Here is a 21627-nt window from a genome sequence, read left to right on the forward strand (position 1 = left end):
CACTACGGCTGATCCAAGCCAGGCTGCTGGTGGTCTCCTTGGCCACCTGGGTACACCTGGCTGGCTCATCTTCAGCTGACTGCTGACCAGCACCCCCATGCCCTTATCTGCCAGGCACTTTCCAGCCACTCTTCCCCCAATCCTGGAGCACTGCATGGGGTTGTTGTGACCCAAGGGCAGGACCCAACACGTGGCCTTGTTGAACCTATTCCCATTGGCCTCAGCCCATCGATCCAATCTTGGTTTAAAAACCCCTTGATAAGCTGTGTTACTATATCCCTGTCCCTTAGTTTTAACTCTGGTGGGAAAACTAAGATGCACAACAACTCATCTACTCTTGGTTTCTTGTTGCACAAAAGCTATAGCTCCCAATGCCCTGCCTAACTTGCTCAACAGCCCTGTACCCTACTCTCCTGTACCCTATTCCTGCCCAGGCTATTTCCCTGGAAAAGCAGATATCTTCCAGGAAGAATGGTATTATGTCAGAGTTCCCCACAGCCCATAGGTACAGAGAGGGTAAGCAAGCTTCTGGCATCATGGCATTTCATTAAAGGTCTTGTTCTTTTCCAGTCTGGAGGCATAAGAATATTCTGGGCAAATCTTGGTTGGACACTGTAATAAAGCCTCCAGATTTTCAGGCACTATGAATGGTCTGGTTGGCTGCTATAACAAAAACCAGCAGCTCTCCACCTGCAGTGAGCACTTTTTTTGGAAGACTATACCTTGCCAACAGTTCTGTATCAGTACTAAGATTAGAAACTGAACCTTCTGGTATGTAGTCACAATTAAAAAAAGAAAAAGCATATTCATTTGAAGCCTCAGCTAAGAAATTATTTGGTTAAGCAATAAACTAAGTTAAGATAATATTTAATCCTGATTTGTATGCTCTTTAAGGCCAAGAAAGCAATTTTCTAACTTGTAAAACAAAAGCTTTGTTTGAAAAAGGCTTTAGTCCAGAAAGTACAATGTGAATGAAGTGCTTTCAAATCTCTTTTGTAGTCCCAGCTTGATAGGTATCTTAAAATATAAAAATACCTTCTATGAACACCAATGGTCTTTATATTTGTATAAAATCAGTGACTTTTTTCATTGGGATGAAACTTGAAAAATAACTACCTATCAAATTTTCCCTCCTAAATGCCATCACTGTAATTAAAACCAACTTGTTAAGAGGTGTATACATTTTTTTAATCCACAACTTGTCTTTTTGCTCAGCTAAAGCTTGCTGACAGCTTCTCCTTCTCTCACTGTATCTACATCTAATGACTTCCCAATTCAAGGAGCAATTTCCCCACTGGTTTCCCTGGTGCTTCTGCCAACCTCAAGCCTCACTGTCCACTGCTCCATGTGATCTATTATGTGCTAAGGAAGCATTTTTTTGTGTCTGCCTGAAAACAGGAAAGCAGGAATCACCCAGGAAAAAAAAAAGTGGGATAGTGGAATACAACACACCCAGACCCCCCTCTCTCTTTTCATCTCCCCCTTTGCCTCCTCCCTCCCAGTTCCTACCTTATTTTAGGGACCAGTGGGACTGAACACTCACAAAGAGCTATTTCTCCAGCCCCCCTAGAAGTGCTTTCAGTGGGGCTTTCCCCACAAAAAGGCTGGACTTCCCTTGAGTTCCTGCCCAACCCATATAACCACCTCCTGAGGCTTCTCCCACAGACTAAACAAGCTAAAATAGCCCTGGAGGGATTGAAAAGCTGTGGAAATGTGGTGCTGAGGGACACGGGTCAGTGGTGGACTTGATCTGAAAGGTTTTTTTTCCAGCCTAAATGACTGTATGATTCTCTGACTAACACTGGCAGAAGCACAGACACTTGAGAGACAGGCTCTAATGCAGTTTGACAGGGCAGCACATAAGAAATGGATGCATTTCCTACATGTTCTAGTCTGGTCCTGAAGGGCAAGGGAAAGACTTGATTTCCAGCAGTCAGAGATCTCAAGCAGAACAGGATAAATAGAGAAAAAAATGCCACCAGATGTGGTATCATGCTACTCCCCTGTGAAGCTCTTTTAGGAACGTGTTTCATTTTTGCTTCATGAAAAGGAGATTGATTACTAGTTGTCTGAAGCTCCCTTTATTTATCCCCTGAAATTTTGCCAATAAATCTTCCTTGCAGGAAACCCAAGCCCATAGGATCAAGTTGCTTCAAAGACATCAGCTTATATTCTGACAAACTGAGGTTAAATGCTCTATGCCCTTCACAAACCAAATTAAAGACTGGTCTTTCTGGATGTTCATGGAAAGCTGGAGCCAGAGGAGACATGCCAGTGTCATCTCAGTCAGAAGAAGGAGCTGTGGCAAGGCTGATAGTACAGGCTGAAAGATCATGTCTTGAATCACCTCTTGGGTATTGGGTAAGCCTGAACTGCTGGATCACGATGGGGAGCAAGCAACCATCTAAGCAGTGACACATCCAGAGCTGGTGTCTGCCTCAGCTGAAGCCTTGTGGTGCAGAACATGAAGAGCATCCTGGGCTGAGCTGGAAAGAACCAAACCTCTCAAACCCCCAGCACCACCATCCAAAGCAGATGCTCATTCCTCCTCTGAGGCAAAAGCAGCCTCGTGAGACACCAACATAATGAAGCAAGCCTGCTCCTTGCCAAGCAGAAAGAAGCCAGCTGTGTGCATGGTGGACAAACACCTCCTGGACCTACACCAAGGAGATCCAAGCAGGAGGAAGAACTTCACCCCCTGCTGTTCCAGCAGGCAGATTGCTGGGGTCAAAGGGTCTTCTCAGTGCACGCCAAAAGGACCAGGATAGAAAGTGACACTATAGAAAATGACATCTGCCCCTTGATATCCAGGAATTGAGTTTTTTTTTTCAAGAAAACAAGGAGTATGAAAGCCCTGCTGGTACCCTGAGCACAGAAGTAATGCAGAGCTGGTGGTGCTCTTGCTTATATCTTCAGTTACCTGCTTGCTGTCCAAACTTGGATATAGTGCTCCACTCTCAACCTCTCTGATCTGATAAAGTCAACCAAAACTCACTCTCCTCTTGGGCTATGCTGATTGTCCTCTTCTGAGGCTGCACTCAGCTCTGACCACACCCTTTCTATAGCTTTCAGAGGTCTTTTCCCTTTGCAGTCTCCATAGGACCCCCACTCACTGGACACTCTTCTCACATGAACAGCTTGAAGCTTCCCCCCAGCCCCCCAAATAGTAAGATAGCTGTGTATGAAAAGGGAGGGCAGCAAAGCTGACCTCTGCACTCCTCCAGCTTGAGTAGCATCACTGGTTTTGTAGGCTTTGTGGGAAAGGAATTTTAAGGAGATCTGAGTAACAGTGAGTTTTGCAAGCAGCTCTCTCCAAACGTCAAGAGAACTTCAGGAGAAAGTGCAAACTTGTTTGAAATTCAGCAACCAGGCAATAAGAAGGTATGTGAGCCAGCTGGAGGTAGAAGGAGGTCCTTAAATGCCAACCAAAAAGCTGCAGCTCAAGGATGGATTGTAAAGGGCCATGAAAGCAAAGACAAGGAGCGTTTGCTTCATGTGAACCAGGACATGCCAGCAGGCAATGTAGAGATAGTGAGACTGCTGACCCTCCAGAATGTAACAGTTGTCACACTCCCTGATGGCATCACTGAAGGATGCCAAAAAAGTGTCACAACAACAGATGAGAGGCCAGAATGAGTCTTGGCTCTGTGAACAGACAGGAATGGCTGCGTGCCTTAGTGGTGTTACAGAAAAAGGATCTGGGGAGACCTGAGTCTCTCCCTCAATACTGCTCAGTGTTGAAACACTGAGTTTAACCCATCTCTAATGAAGTCACTTAAGCAAGCCATGAAAGTGCTGCCAACCAGTCTCTGACTATTAGGTTCAACAGAATAAGCAAAATCAGTGTTGAAGTACTTCCAGTGAAAAATTTCCTGCTTCCAATCCCTCTAGTTTTGAAACACACAAAGAAGAATTGCCTTCTACTGCTGAGAGCAGTGCTGGGGCGTGTCCAAAGCAGAGCAATGAAGCTGGGGAAGGGTCCGGGGCACAAGTATGGTGAGGAGCAGCTGAGGGAGCTGGGGGTGCTGAGCCTGGAGCAAAGGAGGCTCAGGGGAGACCTTCTGGCTCTGCACAGCTCCTGACAGGAGCCTGGAGCCAGCTGGGGGTCAGGCTCTTCTCCCAAGGAACAATAGAAAATGACCTCAAGTTGCTCCAGGGGAGGTTTAAGCTGGATGTTAGGAAAAATTTCTTCCCCAAAAGGGCTTTTGAGTGCTGGCCCAGGCTGCCCAGGGCAGTGGTGGATTCCCCACCCCTGGAGGTGTTTCCAAGCCGTGGAGATGTGGTGCTGAGGAACACGGGGCAGTGGTGGACTTGGCTGTGTTTGGTTGTTGGACTCTTCAGCTGTGGTGATTAATCCATAAACATCTAAAAAATCTTCTGAGGCTACTGCAGTATTTGCACTAGATCTTTAGAGATCTTGGGGTGAGGGATGTAAACAATATTTATCCTGTACTAAAGGCATTTTCTGCCAAGACACGTTTCAATAATTTACAGAACGACAATTTGCCTGGAAGGAAGTAAAGTGAAGATCAGTAAAATCAGCACTTAATAATATAATGAAGGTGACAACACAATTTACTATGCATCAATTAGTCTTTTTCATCTCTGTTCCAGCCATTTATTATTAAAGAAATATGAAGCTACAATGACACAGGTGAGAAATGAAGACACTAAACCCCAAGATTACGTTACCACAGATGGCACTAGCAAGGTCAGAATTAACATGTAAAACAATTGCTCATTTGGAAATAGGCATGTATGCATCAAAATATCCATTTATTGCTTTTCCTTACTGTCTGTGTAGTGTTTAAAGAGAGATTCTGCTCCATGCATTGTGGACCACTATACACGAGTTGCCTGCACAGCACAATCCACCTGCAGCCACATACAAAGTGTTGCCTGCAGACAACCTCCAGATTGAACCCTGACATCAGCCTGTCTCAGATGTTTGTAGGGCTGCACTGAATTATTAATACTTGTCTGGTATCACATGGCATGTCAGAAGGCAGAGGCACCTTTTGGATATTCTCCTACCACGCTGCAGAAGAAACAACACTTGAAATCAGAGAGGGGGTCATCCACTATGCTCCTACAACACTTTGCAGAGCAATCCATCTGCAGCTGAAACAGCTCCCTGCTCTCTCATGTGAAAGCTGATATGACAAGGCTTCTTCCCTACCAAAAGGAGATATTGTCTACCCACTTCCCAATCCCTTAATGAGTTGTTTAAAGAGTGACCAAAAGCTGTAAAGAAGCAGTTACATTACTCCTAGATGTGGGGAAAGTCCTTGGAAGTAGAAAGAAAATTTCTATCCAAAGTATTGTTGAGTGTTGGCCACCTCTGGAATACTGTGGCACTTCTGGGATCTCCAGGACAAGAGAGACAAGGAACTGCTGGAGAGAGGCCAGCAGAGGCTGTGAAGATGCTGAGGGGCTGGAGCATCTCTGTGCCAGGACAGGCTGAGAGCCCTGGGGCTGTTCAGCTGGAGAAGAGAAGCCTCAGAGGGGATCTGATCAATGCTGAACATGAACAGCAGGGCCCACAGTGGGGCAAGAGGCTGAGGCAAGAGTCTTGTCAGTGGTGCCCAGTGACAGGACAAGGGGCAATGGGCACAAACTGGAACCCAGGAGGTTCCACCTGAACAGGAGGAGAAACTTCTTTGCTGTGCGGGTGGCTGAGCTTGGAGCAGGCTGCCCAGAGAGGCTGTTGAGTCTCCTGCTCTGGAGAGATCCCAAACCCACCTGGGCACCATCCTGGGCACCCTGCTGTGGGTGACCTGCTGGAGCAGGGGGGTTGGATGAGATGATCTCCAGAGGTCCCTTCCAACCCCACCATGCTGGGTGAACAGTGGCTTTACTCTTCTCAAGGCTGAACTTGCTGCACTGCTCAATTTATTTCAGAGGAGCACAGCAAAGTTTAGTTAGCTCCTTTTGAGGTACTTTGAGGATTTCTGGATGGAAAGCATTAGGAGTGCCCACTGTATACAAAGAACCTGGCATGATGAAGCAGCAAGCAGGAATAACAATTGTGAGCAACATGGGACCCTGTGGATACTTGGAGACAAGACATTCCTGAGCTGGAGGGAGCACTAAGTGCCATAAAATGACATTTTTCCCAAACATGGGAAAAGACCCAACAGATTTTCTAGAATAATGCTCAACTTGATACTATTGTGTTTAAACTCTGCAAAGTTAGGTCACAGAAAATAAAATGGGCTAAGGAAGAGTAACCGAAAAGAAAAAAATCAAACCAACCTTGAACCAAATCAAGTCTCCTTCCTGCAGATAAAGGCAAAATAAAAGGTGAAAAGATACACAACAGCTATTTGATGACCATGAGCTTTACACAGCTCCTATGTCAATGAGCAGAATCAAACAAGAAGTCAATCCCTGGTAACTCCCTGGCAGAACACAGAGTCTGTAGCTGAATGAACAAGAAGAAAGCCTCCATTTGGTTGCAACACCAAAGACATTTCAGAAACCTGTTCTTCAAGGTTTTAACATTTTGTTTGTAATGGAACTTTTTTTTGTTGGACAAATAGTTGCAATTCAAATCATACACTTCTGCTTTGAGAAAGCTGTAAGATTTATCAATGCAGTCTGAATAGGAATTATAGAATCACAGACTGGTTTGTGTGGGAAGGGACCTTCAATGGTCACCCAGTCCAACCCCCTGCCCTGAGCAGGGACATCTGCAGCTAGAGCAGGTTGCTCAGAGCCCCGGCCAACCTCACCTGGGATGGTTCCAGGGATGGGGCAGCGACCACCTCTCTGGGCAGCCTGGGCCAGGGGCTCACCACCCTCAGCAGCCAAAATTTCTCCCTTCTCTCTAGTCTAAATCTCCCTGGTTTAGTTTCAAACCATCCCCCCTTGTCCTGTCACAACAGGCCCTGCTAGAAAGTCTGCCCCCATCTTTCTCCATCCTTACATATTAAGCTATGACCAACTTGGGTGTGATTACTGCAAACAATTCAAAAATTTTCACTTGATTTGGTGAGAAAAACAACTTAGTCTTTTCCAGCCAGGTCTCAGTACAGCCACAGCACACTCGTTTTGTTTGCCAACTCTCATACCTGACGGCTGGTGATATACCTGCAAAAGTACAGTTCTGCTGAGCAAGGAATTCAATCTTCCATGCACTGCTGGCCAGCATACCTGCACTTTACTCATTAATCCATTTCCCACAAGATGCCACAGACATGCCAAGCCTCTAATGCAGCTTAAAAAAAAAAACCCCAAACCCATTTTAAAGCTGCCAGAGAAGTTTTCATCACTTGTTGCAAAATTTCATGCTGGCCTCAGCTGCACAACAGATGGAGAGACCTGATACACAGTGGAGAGCCCATGAGCCCTGGGCTTTTAATTTTAAATCTACAGTAAAACTCCAAAAGTTTCTTTTCTCCCTGCCCCAGCCTAGCCATGCACAGAACACCAAGGCTGCAAAAAGATTAGAACTACCTCCATGCATAACGTGGTCAATACAGAAGAAACCCTACAATTCCTACAGAAACTAATCCTACAACATCCCCACAGGGGTTTCAGGGAGTGGGGCACACAAAGGATGCTTCTGTATATGCTTCAGATGGAGGTTGGGCTCTTCTCCCAAGGAATAAGTGATAGGACAAGAGGAAACAGCCTCAAGTTGCCCCAGGGGAGGTTTAGGTTGGATGTTAGGAAAAATTTCTTCCCCAAAAGTGTTGTCAAGCCCTGGACCAGGCTGCCCAGGGCAGTGGTGGAGTCCCCACCCCTGGAGGTGTTTCCAAGCCGTGGAGATGTGGTGTTATGGACACAGGGCAGTGGGGACCTGGCAGTGCTGGACGACAGTTGGACTTGATGATCTTAAAGGTCTTTTCCAACTTAAACAATTCCATGATTCTGTGAAAGGGGCTTGGGCATGTTTGCTGCCATTCCATGTGACACAAATGAAAGGACAGATATCCACAGATACTGCAAGAGGTACAAAATCTCAGCTTTATGGACTCCCATTGCTCTGAATGTGCAGATGCAAGAAAACACCATGAAAAATCTTCCCATTTCGAAGCTCCTGATACAGACCCACGGTCGAGAGCCATTTCTGCTCTAAATAAATTACACTGACTGCATTTTTTGCTATTTCTCTGCTCCTCTCAGTCTTAAAATGGCATTTTGATTACTATGGATGAGCATCCCATACTTTCAGTGTTCATATTCTTTAAGTAGGGTCTTTCAAAACACAACTTTGCTTATGTTCCTAAGCCCAGTTTCTTTCAGCCTCTATGCTCTGCTCTAGTAAAGCTCCCCAAACCCCACACTTACTTCATCTCTGTAAAGAGGACTTGTATAATACATGATATCCATGGCACTGCTGTTCAGCATGTCCCTCAAACCTCGTACTTTATCTGGGGTAATGGAGTCCACAGTGTCTGGAAAAAATAATAGATACTTCAGTTTCTTGCAGGAGAATGATCAAATCCAAACAAAGCACGTGCAGAGAACATGTCATGAAGCTTCTGGGGACAATTTTGAAGACTGCAGCTACTGGAACAGCAAAAGAACTGAGTAGTAGGTCTGTTAGTCTGACCTCAGTGCCAGGGAGGGTTATAGGACAGATCACCTTGAGTGCCATCATGAGACACATCCAGGGCAACCCAGGATTCAGGCCCAGTCAGCACTGGTTTTTGAAAGGCAGGTCCTGCTTGACTAATGTGATCTCCTTCTATGACAAGGTGATCCACTCAGTGGCTGAGGGAAAGGCTGTGAGTATTGTCTACCTGGACTTCAGTAAAGCCTCTGACACAGTTTCCCACAGCTTCCTCCTGGAGCAACTGGCTGCTCATGGCTTGTATGGGTGTACACTTCACTGGGTAGAAAACTGTCTGGATGGAAAGGCCCAGAGAGTGGTGGTGAATGGAGTCAAGTCCAGCTGGTGGCCAGTCACATGTGGTGTTCCCCAGCGCTCAGTATTGGAGCCTGTTCCGTTTAATCTATCAATGACCTGGATGAGAAGACTGAGGGCACCCTCAGCAAATTTGCAGATGACACCAAGTTGGGTGGGAGTGTTGATCTGCTGGAGAGTCAGAAGGCTCCACAGAGGGGTCTGGCCAGGCTGGATCCATGGGTCAAGGCCAATGGGATGAGGTTCAGCAAGGCCAAGGGCCAGGTCCTCCCCTTGGGTCACACCAACCCCCTGCAGAGCTCCAGGCTTTGGGAAGAGTGGCTGGAAACTGCCCAGAGGAAAAGGCCCTGGGGGTGCTGGTGGCCACCTGGCTGGAGATGAGCCAGTGTGTGCCCAGGTGGCCAAGAAGGCCACCAGCATCCTGGCCTGGATCAAAAATACTGTGGCCAGCAGGACTAAGGCAGGGATTATGCCCCTGGACTCAGCACTCCCTGGAGGGGTTTCCAAGCTGTGGAGATGTGGTGTGAGGGACACGGGGCAGGGGGGACCTGGCAGTGCTGGGGGAACTGCTGGACTCGACCTGAAAGGTCTCCTCCAACCCAAACAACTCTATGGTTCTATGTTTCTACAACGTACCTCCATCAAGGGTAAGTTTTGACCTCCATTCAACTGGGAGAAATTCAACATGCGTTGCAAGATTGGAAAAATATTTTTCTTCTATTTTTCTTGCAGTATCTCTCATCCTATAAAAAGGGGAAAAAAGAACATGTTGCTGTAAAGACTATTATTGGTGTTCTTATCACCAGTGCATCCAGGAATATCATATTTCTCACATCTCTACTGTTCAAGTATGGCAGCACAGGTTTACTAACACAGGTAATTACCTCACCACATTCTTCTGTTATAAAGTACTTAAATTCTCATAGAATGAAAAAATTTGTGCATTATATGCTCAAAAGAAAGTGTTTTTAAAACTTCAAGTGTATTATATTGTGGGCTTCCCTAAACTCAGCTGAAATATATCTGTTAACTCTGGTGGGTTTGGGGTAGAATGGGATTGAAAATGAGGAATTTTATCACTGCCTTGAAACCTTGAGGTTGCTTAAATCAACTATTTAGACCAGTATGAAAGGAAGATAATTCAGTGCTTTTAAACACAAAGAAAACCATTTTTAAAATTGCTTTAAACGTCACAATTTTATTTCAATTTCACATATCAAATTGGAAGGCTTGGGAGCTCTTGGAGTGAGAAATAGGATCATTTATCAGCATTTTCACTCCAAAGGGATGTGAGAAACTTTAAAGCACCTCAGAAACAATGTCTGAGCCTCTTTGTTTTTTGGGGGAGAAGAGGAATAACGGTATGTTATATTCTTTTTAAAATGCCACTTTCCTAGTGTTGTGTGAAAGACTGATCATCAAAAAGTAAAAACTACCCTGAAATAATAAAAGTTAGTCAAATGTCTCAGCAGCCACACTGAGAAAGTTTTATTTTCCTTCCTTTTTTTTTTCACATGACTCTTGGCTCCCAGTGGCATTTAGCAGTTTTGAAGGTAAGCATGATAAGCTAAATCTGACCAAGGGGCTTCCAGCAGCTCGGTCCCAGTTCTGAGCCTCAGAGGGGTTTTTATTTCTGAGGCAATCCCAGAATTTCAACTTTTTTTTTTTTCCTATTTTCAAAGCAAACCTCTCTTAATGATTGCTGCAACCAAAGGCATGATGACATTAATCTCCCATCTGTACTTCCAGCAGCCCAAATGTGGTTTAGCAAGCTTAACCCCCTAGCTGAGACACTTCCCTTAAATATATTAATGCTCCTCTGTTCTCCTTTGACAGAAATGAGACAGTTGAGGCTAAACCCCCACCAACACCTGAGAGAATCACCACTTAAACTGCTTTATTTGATGAGCACTTTCTGCACCAGCACAGCATCAGCACGACACAGAGAACCTGCACAGACAACTTGTCCACACTCTGGTCCTTCTACATTTTCACTTCAGCCTTATCAGCTGCACAGCAAGAGAAATGCACTTCACTGATGAAGGGGTATGAGAGGCAATGCCTTGCAAAACCATTTTCTGCAAAGATAATGAGCTCTTCTTCTTTATCATGTTTTGCCAGGGAAAGGAAAAGCCCATTATGCTACTAGAAGAGCTGATGAACAAAACCAGGTACTTGAAGCAGGCAGTCATGATACTTTTCCATAGCTGAAACCTATCTGGGGGGAAAGGAAAAAGGGGGGAAAGGAAAAGGGGGGAAAGGAAAAGGGGGGAAAGGAAAAGGGGGGAAAGGAAAAGGGGGGAAAGGAAAAGGGGGGAAAGGAAAAGGGGGGAAAGGAAAAGGGGGGAAAGGAAAAGGGGAGCATCCTTGACACACTTTCTTGCAAAGCAGTGACTGACAGCCTCACCAACCAGCCAACAAACACAACTGCTCAACATCTCTATTTTTAAAACCTGGTTTGATTGCACTTCTAATCTCCTAGTCTCTAGTTCAACAAGATGGCAAAGGTTTAAGTAAAGCAGAATGTCCTCCTCATGATAAAAAAAAAAAAAACAAAAAAAAAAACACCAAAAAAATCACTCAGTCCGAGGATCTGCTTAAATCAGAGTTGATTTAAGGCCTGAACTGCCCTAGCCTTGCAAAGCACAAAACATCCCTCCCCACCACATCTCTAAGGATGCTTGAGAGCCCAATTTCAGCTGCAGAATGTCTAGATTATCAAGAAGATAAAAACTTAGTAAATATATCGAGATTCCTGGAGTCCCTGGGTAACCAAAACAAAATAGAAACACACGTCTGAACAAAATCAGAGGGTTACTAGCCCAAAATGTAGGGATCTAAAATCTCAATGAATATTCTTTGCCAGTGCTAACAATTCTTTGGTGTTGCCAAGTCAACTTAACTTTCTCTGCATGAAGGAGGATGGTGGCCAACTCAGAGACAGTTAAGTTTAGCAGGAAACCAACCAAGCAGCTAGGCTTAAAAGCAGTAAAAATGTTTCTATGCTTTATGAATGAAGCACAGAATTCTACACAGCATCAATTTTAGTGAAGGAACCAGTAAATAACCTGGTTCTAATAGTGCAGGAAAAAACATCCAAATTATTTACACATCAATAAACATTATGAAGAAATAATTTTTAGAGCTACTGACATCTTCAAACATGACAGTGACAGGGTTTCTTCCTGTTCAACAGGGTCCAGGCCTTGCTAAAGACCTATTCACAGGCAAATTGGCAGTTTTTTAACTAAAAGTCTCCTTTCTAAAGCTAGATAGATGAGTTTGGAGAAACCAGTGCAGCCTTGCAATTCTGCTAGAGCTTTAGGGAAAAGCTTTGAGTCTTCCCTCCTAAAAGCTGTGCCAGGTTTGTGTCCTTAGGGGTTTTTTTTCCCTTTTTTTTTTTTTTAAGTAATAAATATTTTGAGTTATTTTATTAGATGGCAAATCCCTCTACTCATTTGCTAAGTTAACACCAAGTGAAGCAATAAATCCTCATCTAAACAGGCAAAGAATTCTTCTGCTTTCCAGTACAAATGGGTGTTGAAATATTGACCCCAGAGCTACAATTACTTGAAGTTATCCATTGAAAAACAGTGTGACAACTGAAATTTATGATTTTTCTGAGGAAAACAATCACTCAGGTGCAGATGCAATGCATACCTTAGAAAGCATTTTGACATATTGCTGTTTTCCATACAAGGAGTAATGGACTGAAAAGAGATACTTTGAGTCTCAGCATAAATAAAATGTGCTTGGCTGCCTTTTTCTGATTGAAATCACAAATAATAAACCTTTATTTTCATAGGTATACATCCTTGCTTAAGCAAGTGTATTCCAGAGTATATTTCAAGTATATTCCATAGATTTCTGTGTTATGCTACTAACTTTATTCACGTGGAGCATTCACAAACACATCATTAAGAACTGGAGAGCTACAAAAAAAAATCACTTCAGCTAGTTCACCAGTTTTATAAAATTACTTTGATAGCTGGGAATTAAGCAAAATGCCTGAAGGCTTGAAGATGTTACTCTTTTTATTCCCAGTTCATCTTTACAGACTCTCTTCAGTCAGATGATCCATAGCCAAGAAAAAGAGAATGGGTTTTAATTTAAAAAAATATTACACCAGCCAACTTCTTATTCTACACTCTTGATTTCAGAGCCAGGACAATGAGATGACGATGAAAAAAAAAAAAAAATCCTAAACTCTTGTTACTGTGTGGATCCATTCCTGGGTTTTGATCACACATCCAGTATATCATGCTCTAAAAAGCTCCCCAACTGTTTTCACCACTCTGGAGTTCCCTTAAATGGAGCACAGCACTCGCTGTCTCTTTGAGGAAATAATACCATGAGTTATTCAGGAAACTCAGGGCTGGCCTGAGCTAAATCGGGTAAGTCGAAGTGAGAGTAGCAGACATGAGTAATAAAAATTGAGTTCTGTTCAAGACAGAGGAAATGCAGGAGAGGCTGCTTTCAGAAGCTTAGCTGCAGCACAGAAATGCAAACTCAAGTCTTGCTCATGGAGGATTTCAATGAGCAACTGCAAGAAGCCATTTGTCTTCTGCCACTGGTCTTCAGGGCTTCATAGGCACATAATGATTTGGTTTGGAAGGGGCCTTAAAGATGATCTAGTTCCAACCCCCCCTGCCACAGGCAGAGACACCTTCCACTATACCAGGACCAGGCGGCACATTAAGACTGCTGCTCTAGGACATATGCAAATTAATTTTAATTTGGAGGAAAAATGGCAATTCTAGCACACAAACAAAGTAAGCATGATCATGACTCACAGTTCATCTTTTTCAAGAATAATGGGACTCTGCATGATCAAAGGAACTCAGGCTGCTCAGATAGTTGACTGTGGGATCCCTGAGACAAGCCTGCAGAGATCCAGGTGCTCCAAGTATGAATGCCTTCCTTCTTGGAACAGCTTTCCAAACAGCAGGCAAGCTTGTTGGATGGGGCTTTGAGCAACTTGCTCTAGTGGGAGGTGTCCCTGCCCATGGGATGATCTTTAAGGTCGCTTCCAACCCAAACTATTCTGGGATTCAGGGAGATGCTGGCTTTGGCATACAGCAGATCAGGCATTCCCTGTCCCCACTGTCATCCCCTGCCTCCTTGCCACACCTTCTCATCTTCCAGACAGGGTTCCAGTTTTTTGGAACACCTGGAGTGGGAGCTGGAGGGAGTATGGGAACAAGAACAGATCTAGAGACACATCTAAATCCTAAACAGACTGTTAGAGCTTCCATCCAATATGCAGTCATGTGTTAGGTAATTAATAAACGTACTCAAAACAAGCTCTTATGAATGCCCTACCTATCACCTTTTACCTCTTGGGCTGAACTTCTCATTTAGCTTACAAGACAAGCTCCAGTTGAAATCTGTAAGAATTTTTACCATTTGTGTACTTAATTTCAAAAGAACATGTAATTACTCCCAGCACCAAAGAATGGAAAACAAGCATGTAATATGTACTTAATGCAATGCAAGCATTTAAATGGAAAATAAGCAAAACTACCCAATATCTGAGAAGCTAAAAAATTACAGGAACCATTTTAGTGGAAATCTTGATGTCAGATTCCAGCAGCGCAGATTTAATGCATTGAAAGGCCTTTGAGAGGCTCTGCACTCCATAAGGGCTTGCATACTAACTGGAAATCTACCAAAATAGCTATTCTGAAGTAATTATTATAATGATAATCCACAATTAAAATGCTTTCTGATGGGACTTGCAATAAAAATCTAATTGGTGATTATGGAATGCCAAGATGATGTCGCTTCTGCAGAGTAATTTTTGTACTACGAGTACAGGGATATATAATTTTCAAATCAAAACAGGAGATTCAGAGGCAGACAGATACCAGCTTGAGGGTAAAAGCAGCCAGGAAGTGTCACAACATTACAGCTATTATGGAAATACACAAAACAGTGACTTCATTCGATTTTCAAGCACAGGAGCTGATGAAATTTAGAGGGTCAGAAACATCTGACCTTTATCTAAGTGAAGTCAAACAACAGGATTTTTTTAAAGGAGGCTGGAAACATGGAGAATAATATTCCTAAATTCTATTTAATATGTCTAAGGACACTCCTCCACTTCCCTAATCTAGAACAAGTTCAACAAAATCAGACATCAGGCTTCTGTGACAAAATATTCCATGTAACAATATCAAAGTGTGCACAGTAAAATAAAAGGATGTCTCAAAATGACTTTTTTTTAAAGTTAACATTGTACCTTATTAGAAGTCTAGAAATGTCAGAATACTGCACCTGATGGTAAATTAAAAAAAAAAATAAAAATTAGGTATATTATACCATAATACCTTAGCTTGTATGAGACAGAAATACAGAATATATTATCTCCTTCCTTCACTAACCATCTCCATGCTACTGAAGCAGCTTCCAGCACGTTCTGCTGTTCATGTTAGGTCAGCTGAATCACAGCTCCAGCCTGGAGCAGCTGCTTGTACTGGCTGCTGTGCTACATTTAGATAATAAATGTGTTTAACTACGCCGTGAAGGAACAAAATCAGGGCCCATCTACCAGGGACCTGTGCAATCAACCATCGATAAAAAGCATCTTCCCCATTTACCTCCTCACAGGTCACCCTGAGACCACAGCCTCTCACCACATCAATGATTCAATTGAACTCCACTCCTTAATGAAATTAGTGCATATAATGCTTAATTACCCTGGAAGAGGAGTTCTGTTTGCAGCTCTGTAACCAACAGGATCTGCCTAATGATGCGGATGCGTGACGTGAGCTCCACCAGTTTCTTTGAGGTGGAAACCTGAGGGCAGAGCATATCACATGAGCTCTGGCATGGGCTACAGAGTATTCTGTCTGTGTTTTTCCACTTTTCTATCTTTTTCTTTCCTTTTAAGAGCACTGATTGAAGTGAGGCTGTGTTTTCGTGCTATGACCTGAAGCGTTGCTCTCACCCAGGTTGAAATAAACACAGAAGTATTTCTAAGGGACACACACACATCACCTACCCCAAGGTTCCCACACCAGCACATGTATGTCACAAGTAGTATCCAAATACTTCAAAGCTGCATGCAGGCAAAGATAACAATGAGCTCTGAGGGCTGACAGTGCCTTTGACATCTGCTGGTGGTACCCACATATTGATGAGGGAAGAAAGGGGTGGTGACACTGACAGGCAGCCCTAGGGCTTAATCCTCTTTATAGAACAAGAGAAAATGGCCTCAAGTTGTGCCAGGGGAGGTTTAGGTTGGATATGAGGAACAATTTCTTCCCCAAAAGGGATGTCAAGCCCTGGAACAGGCTGCCCAGGGCAGTGGTGGAGTCCCCATCCCTGGAGGGGTTTCCAAGCCGTGGAGATGTGGTGTGAGGGACGTGGGGCAGTGGGGACCTGGCAGTGCTGGGTTAACAGTTGGACTCCACCATAAAAGGTCTCTTCCAACCAAAAGGATTCTATAATTCTAAGTTACAGATCTCACATGGCTGAAACTACAGGTTTTGTACTAAAGAACATACATTTAAAAGGGAAAAAAAACCCCCACTGTAGTCTTTTCTCTTTAACTTCTACTTTAAAGTGTGAATGGCAAATAAATGTTTCTACTTTATCCATTTTATAATTTTGAAAAAGGCAACATGACTCCCTGTGTCCCTAATGCAAGGGAATGTTAAACATCCCTCCCCCCTCAAAAAAAAAAAAAAACTCAAAACCAAAAAACCCCATATATATATGATGGATGAAGGTGCCAACAGAAAGTGCCAGCATGGCTTGTGAGAGGAGCCATTGTGCTGGCCTGGCAGATATTTCTTCTGAAATCTCCCTAGAACATATGGGATGTTCTTCACTGATATTTTATATTTTTTTTTAGTAGCTTAAAATAAGAGACTTCAATCTAATACAAGAGTTTCATTTGCAGACTTTGCACAGAATATACAATTTATGACAATAATTATCATTTTAAAAGGCTAGGCAATACTGGCTGGTATTTCTTGAGGACAGGAGTGAGATTTACTGAAGTACAAAAAGTCTTGTTTCCCTTTTAGATAAAAAAATTCACATAATTGGCTGCCAATTCAAGCAGAACTTATGGAATGAACACCTATACACCGTGTCCTGAGCTGAAGTTAATCCACCCATACAACCCCTGTATGTATGTTCAGTGGAAAATGGGGTGGAGAGAAAGAAAAAGCAGAAAACCTTAAGGATTCTAAGGTGGAAGTTTTGTTTCTCATCACTGTTTAAATAGCAACTTATATTTAGGTTATTTGCATTGCCAGTGCAATTGCATCCTACAATCCCAAAGGTTTTACATTTCTTTTGGTGATTAACTTCAGCTTTTTCTCAAGGGCTGCAGATCCTTTTCTCTTTGATTTTTTTGCTCCTCACCACCACAAATAAAAGAGCAGCAAAGGGGAGTAGGGAGTAACAGGTCATTGCTCTGAGATGACAAATGACAGTAGGGAAATGAAGAGGTCTACTCCACCACTGCAGAGGACTCTGGAGTGGAACAACGAGCTGAGCAAACGAGAGCCTGCTGACATGAAGGTACACACCACAGTTGATGGCACAGAGGCCCTGACCTACGTTGCCATTGTGGATTTGAAGGGAGGTTCTCAAAGCTCATACCATGGAATCAGCCATCCCAGCTCTCCACACACTTCCACAGGAGTCACTGGGTAGGTCACTGTTTGTGGCAGCTTTGATGTGTCCTAAATAGTTCCACATTCCATGTACTAAACCATCTGTGCAACACAGATCTGCAGTTAATACTTTTTTAGCCTCTTCTTTCCACTAATGAAAGATTCCTTAACACCACCTTGTCCCACAAAATGCTGTCATCATGACTTTACAATTTCTTTTAATATTAAAAAAAAAAAAAAATCAATTTTTTTCAGGTACAACATTCTTAACAGACCAGAATTTTCTCTTCCCATTCACCAGTACCCTAAGTGGACTTCTGAATTAGCTCACATGTCAAATCAAAAGCCATCTGCAAACCAGTCTTCACAAAAGACCTCCACTGAAAAGATCTGCTGAGCTTTCAATCACATCTTACTTTCCAACTGACATCTATGTACAGAACTCCATGAGCAGTCTCACAGCAATAGCTTCCAGCTGCATGAAGCAACCCTGCCCTGTCAGAATGCCAACACTGATAATTTAAAGGGTGCCTACAAGAAATATGGGGACAGATTTTTAGCAGGACCTGTTGCAAAAGGACAAGGGGTGATGTTTTTAAGCTGTAAGAGGGAGATTTATACTGGAAAGAAGGAAGAAACTGTTGACACTGAGGGTGGTAAACCCCTGGCCCAGGCTGCCCAGAGAGGTGGTCGCTGCCCCATCCCTGGAACCATTCCAGGTGAGGTTGGCCGGGGCTCTGAGCAACCTGCTCTAGCTGCAGATGTCCCTGCTCAGGGCAGGGGGTTGGATGAGATGACCTTTAAGGTCTCTTCCCACCCAAAACAATTCCTGCCAGATCCCCATTTCCCCTCTCTGACCAGTATGCTCTTCACTTGCCTGCTAATGAACAGATATTCTCCATGATTTTGACCAAACGAAAAAAATCTCTTGCTGCTCAGCGAAGTCACTGACCACAGCTGCTAAAAATCCATGGGCCAGTCCCCTAAAAATCACAAGTTTTGGTAATGAAAACAGGATCTATCTTTACCCTTCTGGTTTGTAGCTGCTTCTGCTAAGTCCATACCTCCAAATTAACATAGAAAGTCGTGTGTCCACAATATAAAGATTAATGACTCAGGGGAAGAGGAGGAGAAGGAAACAGGGAAAGACACAGCTTAAACCAAAGGCTTTGCTGTCGTTTATAGCATCAGCCTTAGATCCAGGTTAGAGGTGGTACAGGAAATATTACAAAGCACTCACATAGCTGTATTTTTGATGATCCTTCCTTGGTCCATTTTCTGCCCAATACCATGCACAACAAACACAATGTGACTAGTTTGTGGTGGCTTGTCTTCTAACGTTGCTTCTTCTACATAGCCTCTATGTAGCCTTGTCCCACTACTTGAAGCTGTAGAAAAAAAAAAACATTATCCTAGATCAGTTACATTCTACCAAGTGTAATGGTCTTACATGTTGACAGAAACTTGACTTTTCTCTGACCAACACAAGAAAGTATTTTGAAAACCAGATTATACATAAAGGAATAGCACTTATCTTTAAGGACCTGCAGTTTTAAACTCCTGAGAGGTTTAAGCTACTAGATGATATTCATTATATCAGTCAAGGTATTACTGTAAAAATAACTTATTTCAGAAGTGTTTTCAAAACCAACTTTTTAGAAAACAGCTGTATCAACATCAACACAATACCTTTCTTCTGTCTCAATCACTAAACTTCCTTATATCTCCACCTTACACTCACAGCATGGAAGGATCATGGAAATACTGTGGCCACTAAACTGGTAACCTTGCCATTCTCTCTGACCTAAATAAAACAGCTTACAATTTTTCATTTTTGACTAAAAAAACCTATGTTTTATTTCAAGCTGATTCAAAATTTCTCCACCTGCTCTCCAGTTCAACGGCCAAACCAAAAGTGAATAAGCCAGGGTAAATCTGAGTGTTCTTTCAGATGCTTTAGAAACCCACTGGCACAGCTTGTCTGCATCCCCCTCTAGTGACAGACCCACAGAGAGGACCACAGCCTTGCACGAGTCCAGCAGCCCCTTCAGATGGCCATGCAGAGGGGCAGCATCATTCCCCAACAGAAAAATTTGAAGCCCCTGGTTTTGTTTTTAAAGAGGAGGAAAACACTACAAACCCACTAGAGCACTTTTTACACAGCACAGGATTTGTTTACCAAGTAGGGTTCTATTTGTTATTTCTCCCCCCAGATTGTTTAGAACATATCTTATTATTTCACACTCTCCAAATCATGTTCTGGATACAAAATACTTAATTTCTGCTGGAACTAGAGCATTGAATGATACTAATTTTGGACAAACATGAATTAATTACCCACCCAAGAACCCTGTGGGGTAAGAGGGCATTCATTAAAGCACAGAGACATGGAGATTAAAGCCAAACCAATTACTTGATTTTGCCTCTTCAGAAACCAAGGAATGAACAAGATGTGTATGTTTTTGGCTTTGGAGTGTCCATCAGTGCATAGGAGCACCACAACAGAGAGGACAAGTTCCAGTTTTCTAGGTTGGCAATAATCTTTTTGGCCTTTTACTTGAGAGAGACCAACCTTCTCTTCCAACCACCTCATCCTCGTTGGCTTTAGACTGCTAATTTTGAGCTTAAATGAGCCTGGATTCCTACTGGAAACAATTTCTGTCTAAATGCTTCACCAGTTCCTATGTCTGTTTAATGAATGGAAAAAAAGGCAAGAGGTGGTGAGGGGAAGGTATAATCATGCATTTAAGGAATGCATCACATCATGCATAGTGGTGAAGTTAAGGTTCCAAAGGGAACTGCAGTTCTTACATTGTACCTGTGAGACTCCACCACTGTAATATTTTAATATATTTATGATATAAAGATAGCTGCTGGATACAAAATAAAAATAAAATGTGTAATAAAAATACATCACAGCCTATTCACATCTAGGCACAATTACATACAACAACCTAAGACCCCTAATTTCTGTCCAAATTGCAATAGTTGAAGTAGGCTAGTCACATATTAAACCTTCAAACTCAAAATCTCCCTCTAATGCTAAAGTAACAAACTTAAAAGACTTATTTACAACATTCTTTACGAACTCTGAGGAATATTACCTTTGGAAAACCCCAGCTTTTGTGTAACAGTTCTGGCAATTTTAGATGTTGTTGCATCACTGTACAGATACACTTCGTCCACACTGTGCCAGTCCACATGGTTGCGACTCAGCTTTAGACTATGAATAGCTGCAGCAAAAAGGAACAACATTTAATTGAGATGGGTAAGAGAGGGGAAAAAACCAGCCTCTTCAAACAAAGAAAGAGAGAGAGAAGGGTAATTTACACACAGGTTAAAATCTAGAGCTCAATAATACCTAAATCCATACTCTTACCGTGAAAAGTTTTTACATTTAGGATTAATCTGCACAGGACAAGCAGCAGTTTGGAGATCACCTCTGAGGATATTTCAAATCATTCTCCTCCCACCCTCATTTTGGGATGGCAGGATTCCAAATTACTCTCTTAGCAGAAAACCAAAAAAGGGTGGGGAAGGCAATGCATCCTGAAATACTGCAGGTTGGTGGGATGACCAGGTGGCTGCCCCAGGCACTCTCATCCCCAGAAAAAGAGCAATTTCACTCCTATCTTCTCTCTCTGGGTCTGTACAGTGAGGTCCCTGCCTTTGACTGTACTCAGCAGTAACCCAGAAGCTTTCAAGGCTCCATTACTAGAAGGCTCTGTTGCATTTCTTTCCTTTCAGAACTATCTGGGAGCTGGGAACGCAGCTCAGTGAGAAAGCTCTTGAATGAGTCATTTCTGGCACAGAACACAGCCTTGCTCTTTCAAAAGCCACTAAAAGCCCTAGTGGTCTTTTTGTGCAGTTATTGTGTTTTCCAGATTTGGAACTGATTGAGCTCTGGGACCAACCTCATGACACACTGCCTGATTGTCAGGATCCAGCACAGCAGGCATGTTATAAAATACATCAGTCTCTCATCTAAGGTTTGGAGCTTGCATGAGCAAAGCAGTACCACAGCTGGATCACTAGTAATTTGGATTTCACCTTTAGTTTTGAAATCTGCTGCTAAGGTCTCATCTGAAGTGGGATATGCTACACTGGGAGAGCTGACAAGAG

General features: G+C 43.1%; 1 protein-coding gene across 1 annotated transcript in view; it reads right to left on the bottom strand.

Moving 5' to 3' along the window:
* Nucleotides 1-20738, bottom strand: part of DDHD1 (DDHD domain containing 1) — a gene marked incomplete at its 5' end in the record, with an annotated part of 34771 nt that extends 14033 nt beyond the window's left edge. The window contains 4 exons of the mRNA XM_008937904.1: nt 8296-8402; nt 9512-9618; nt 18746-18893; nt 20610-20738. Of these exons, the coding sequence (XP_008936152.1) occupies nt 8296-8402; nt 9512-9618; nt 18746-18893; nt 20610-20738 (491 nt within the window). The remainder of the gene's footprint in view (nt 1-8295; nt 8403-9511; nt 9619-18745; nt 18894-20609) is intronic.
* Between the last annotated feature and the right edge of the window lie 889 nt (nt 20739-21627).

Source organism: Merops nubicus, unplaced genomic scaffold (assembly GCF_000691845.1).
Source record: "Merops nubicus isolate BGI_N331 unplaced genomic scaffold, ASM69184v1 scaffold15823, whole genome shotgun sequence".
Taxonomy (NCBI): domain Eukaryota; kingdom Metazoa; phylum Chordata; class Aves; order Coraciiformes; family Meropidae; genus Merops; species Merops nubicus.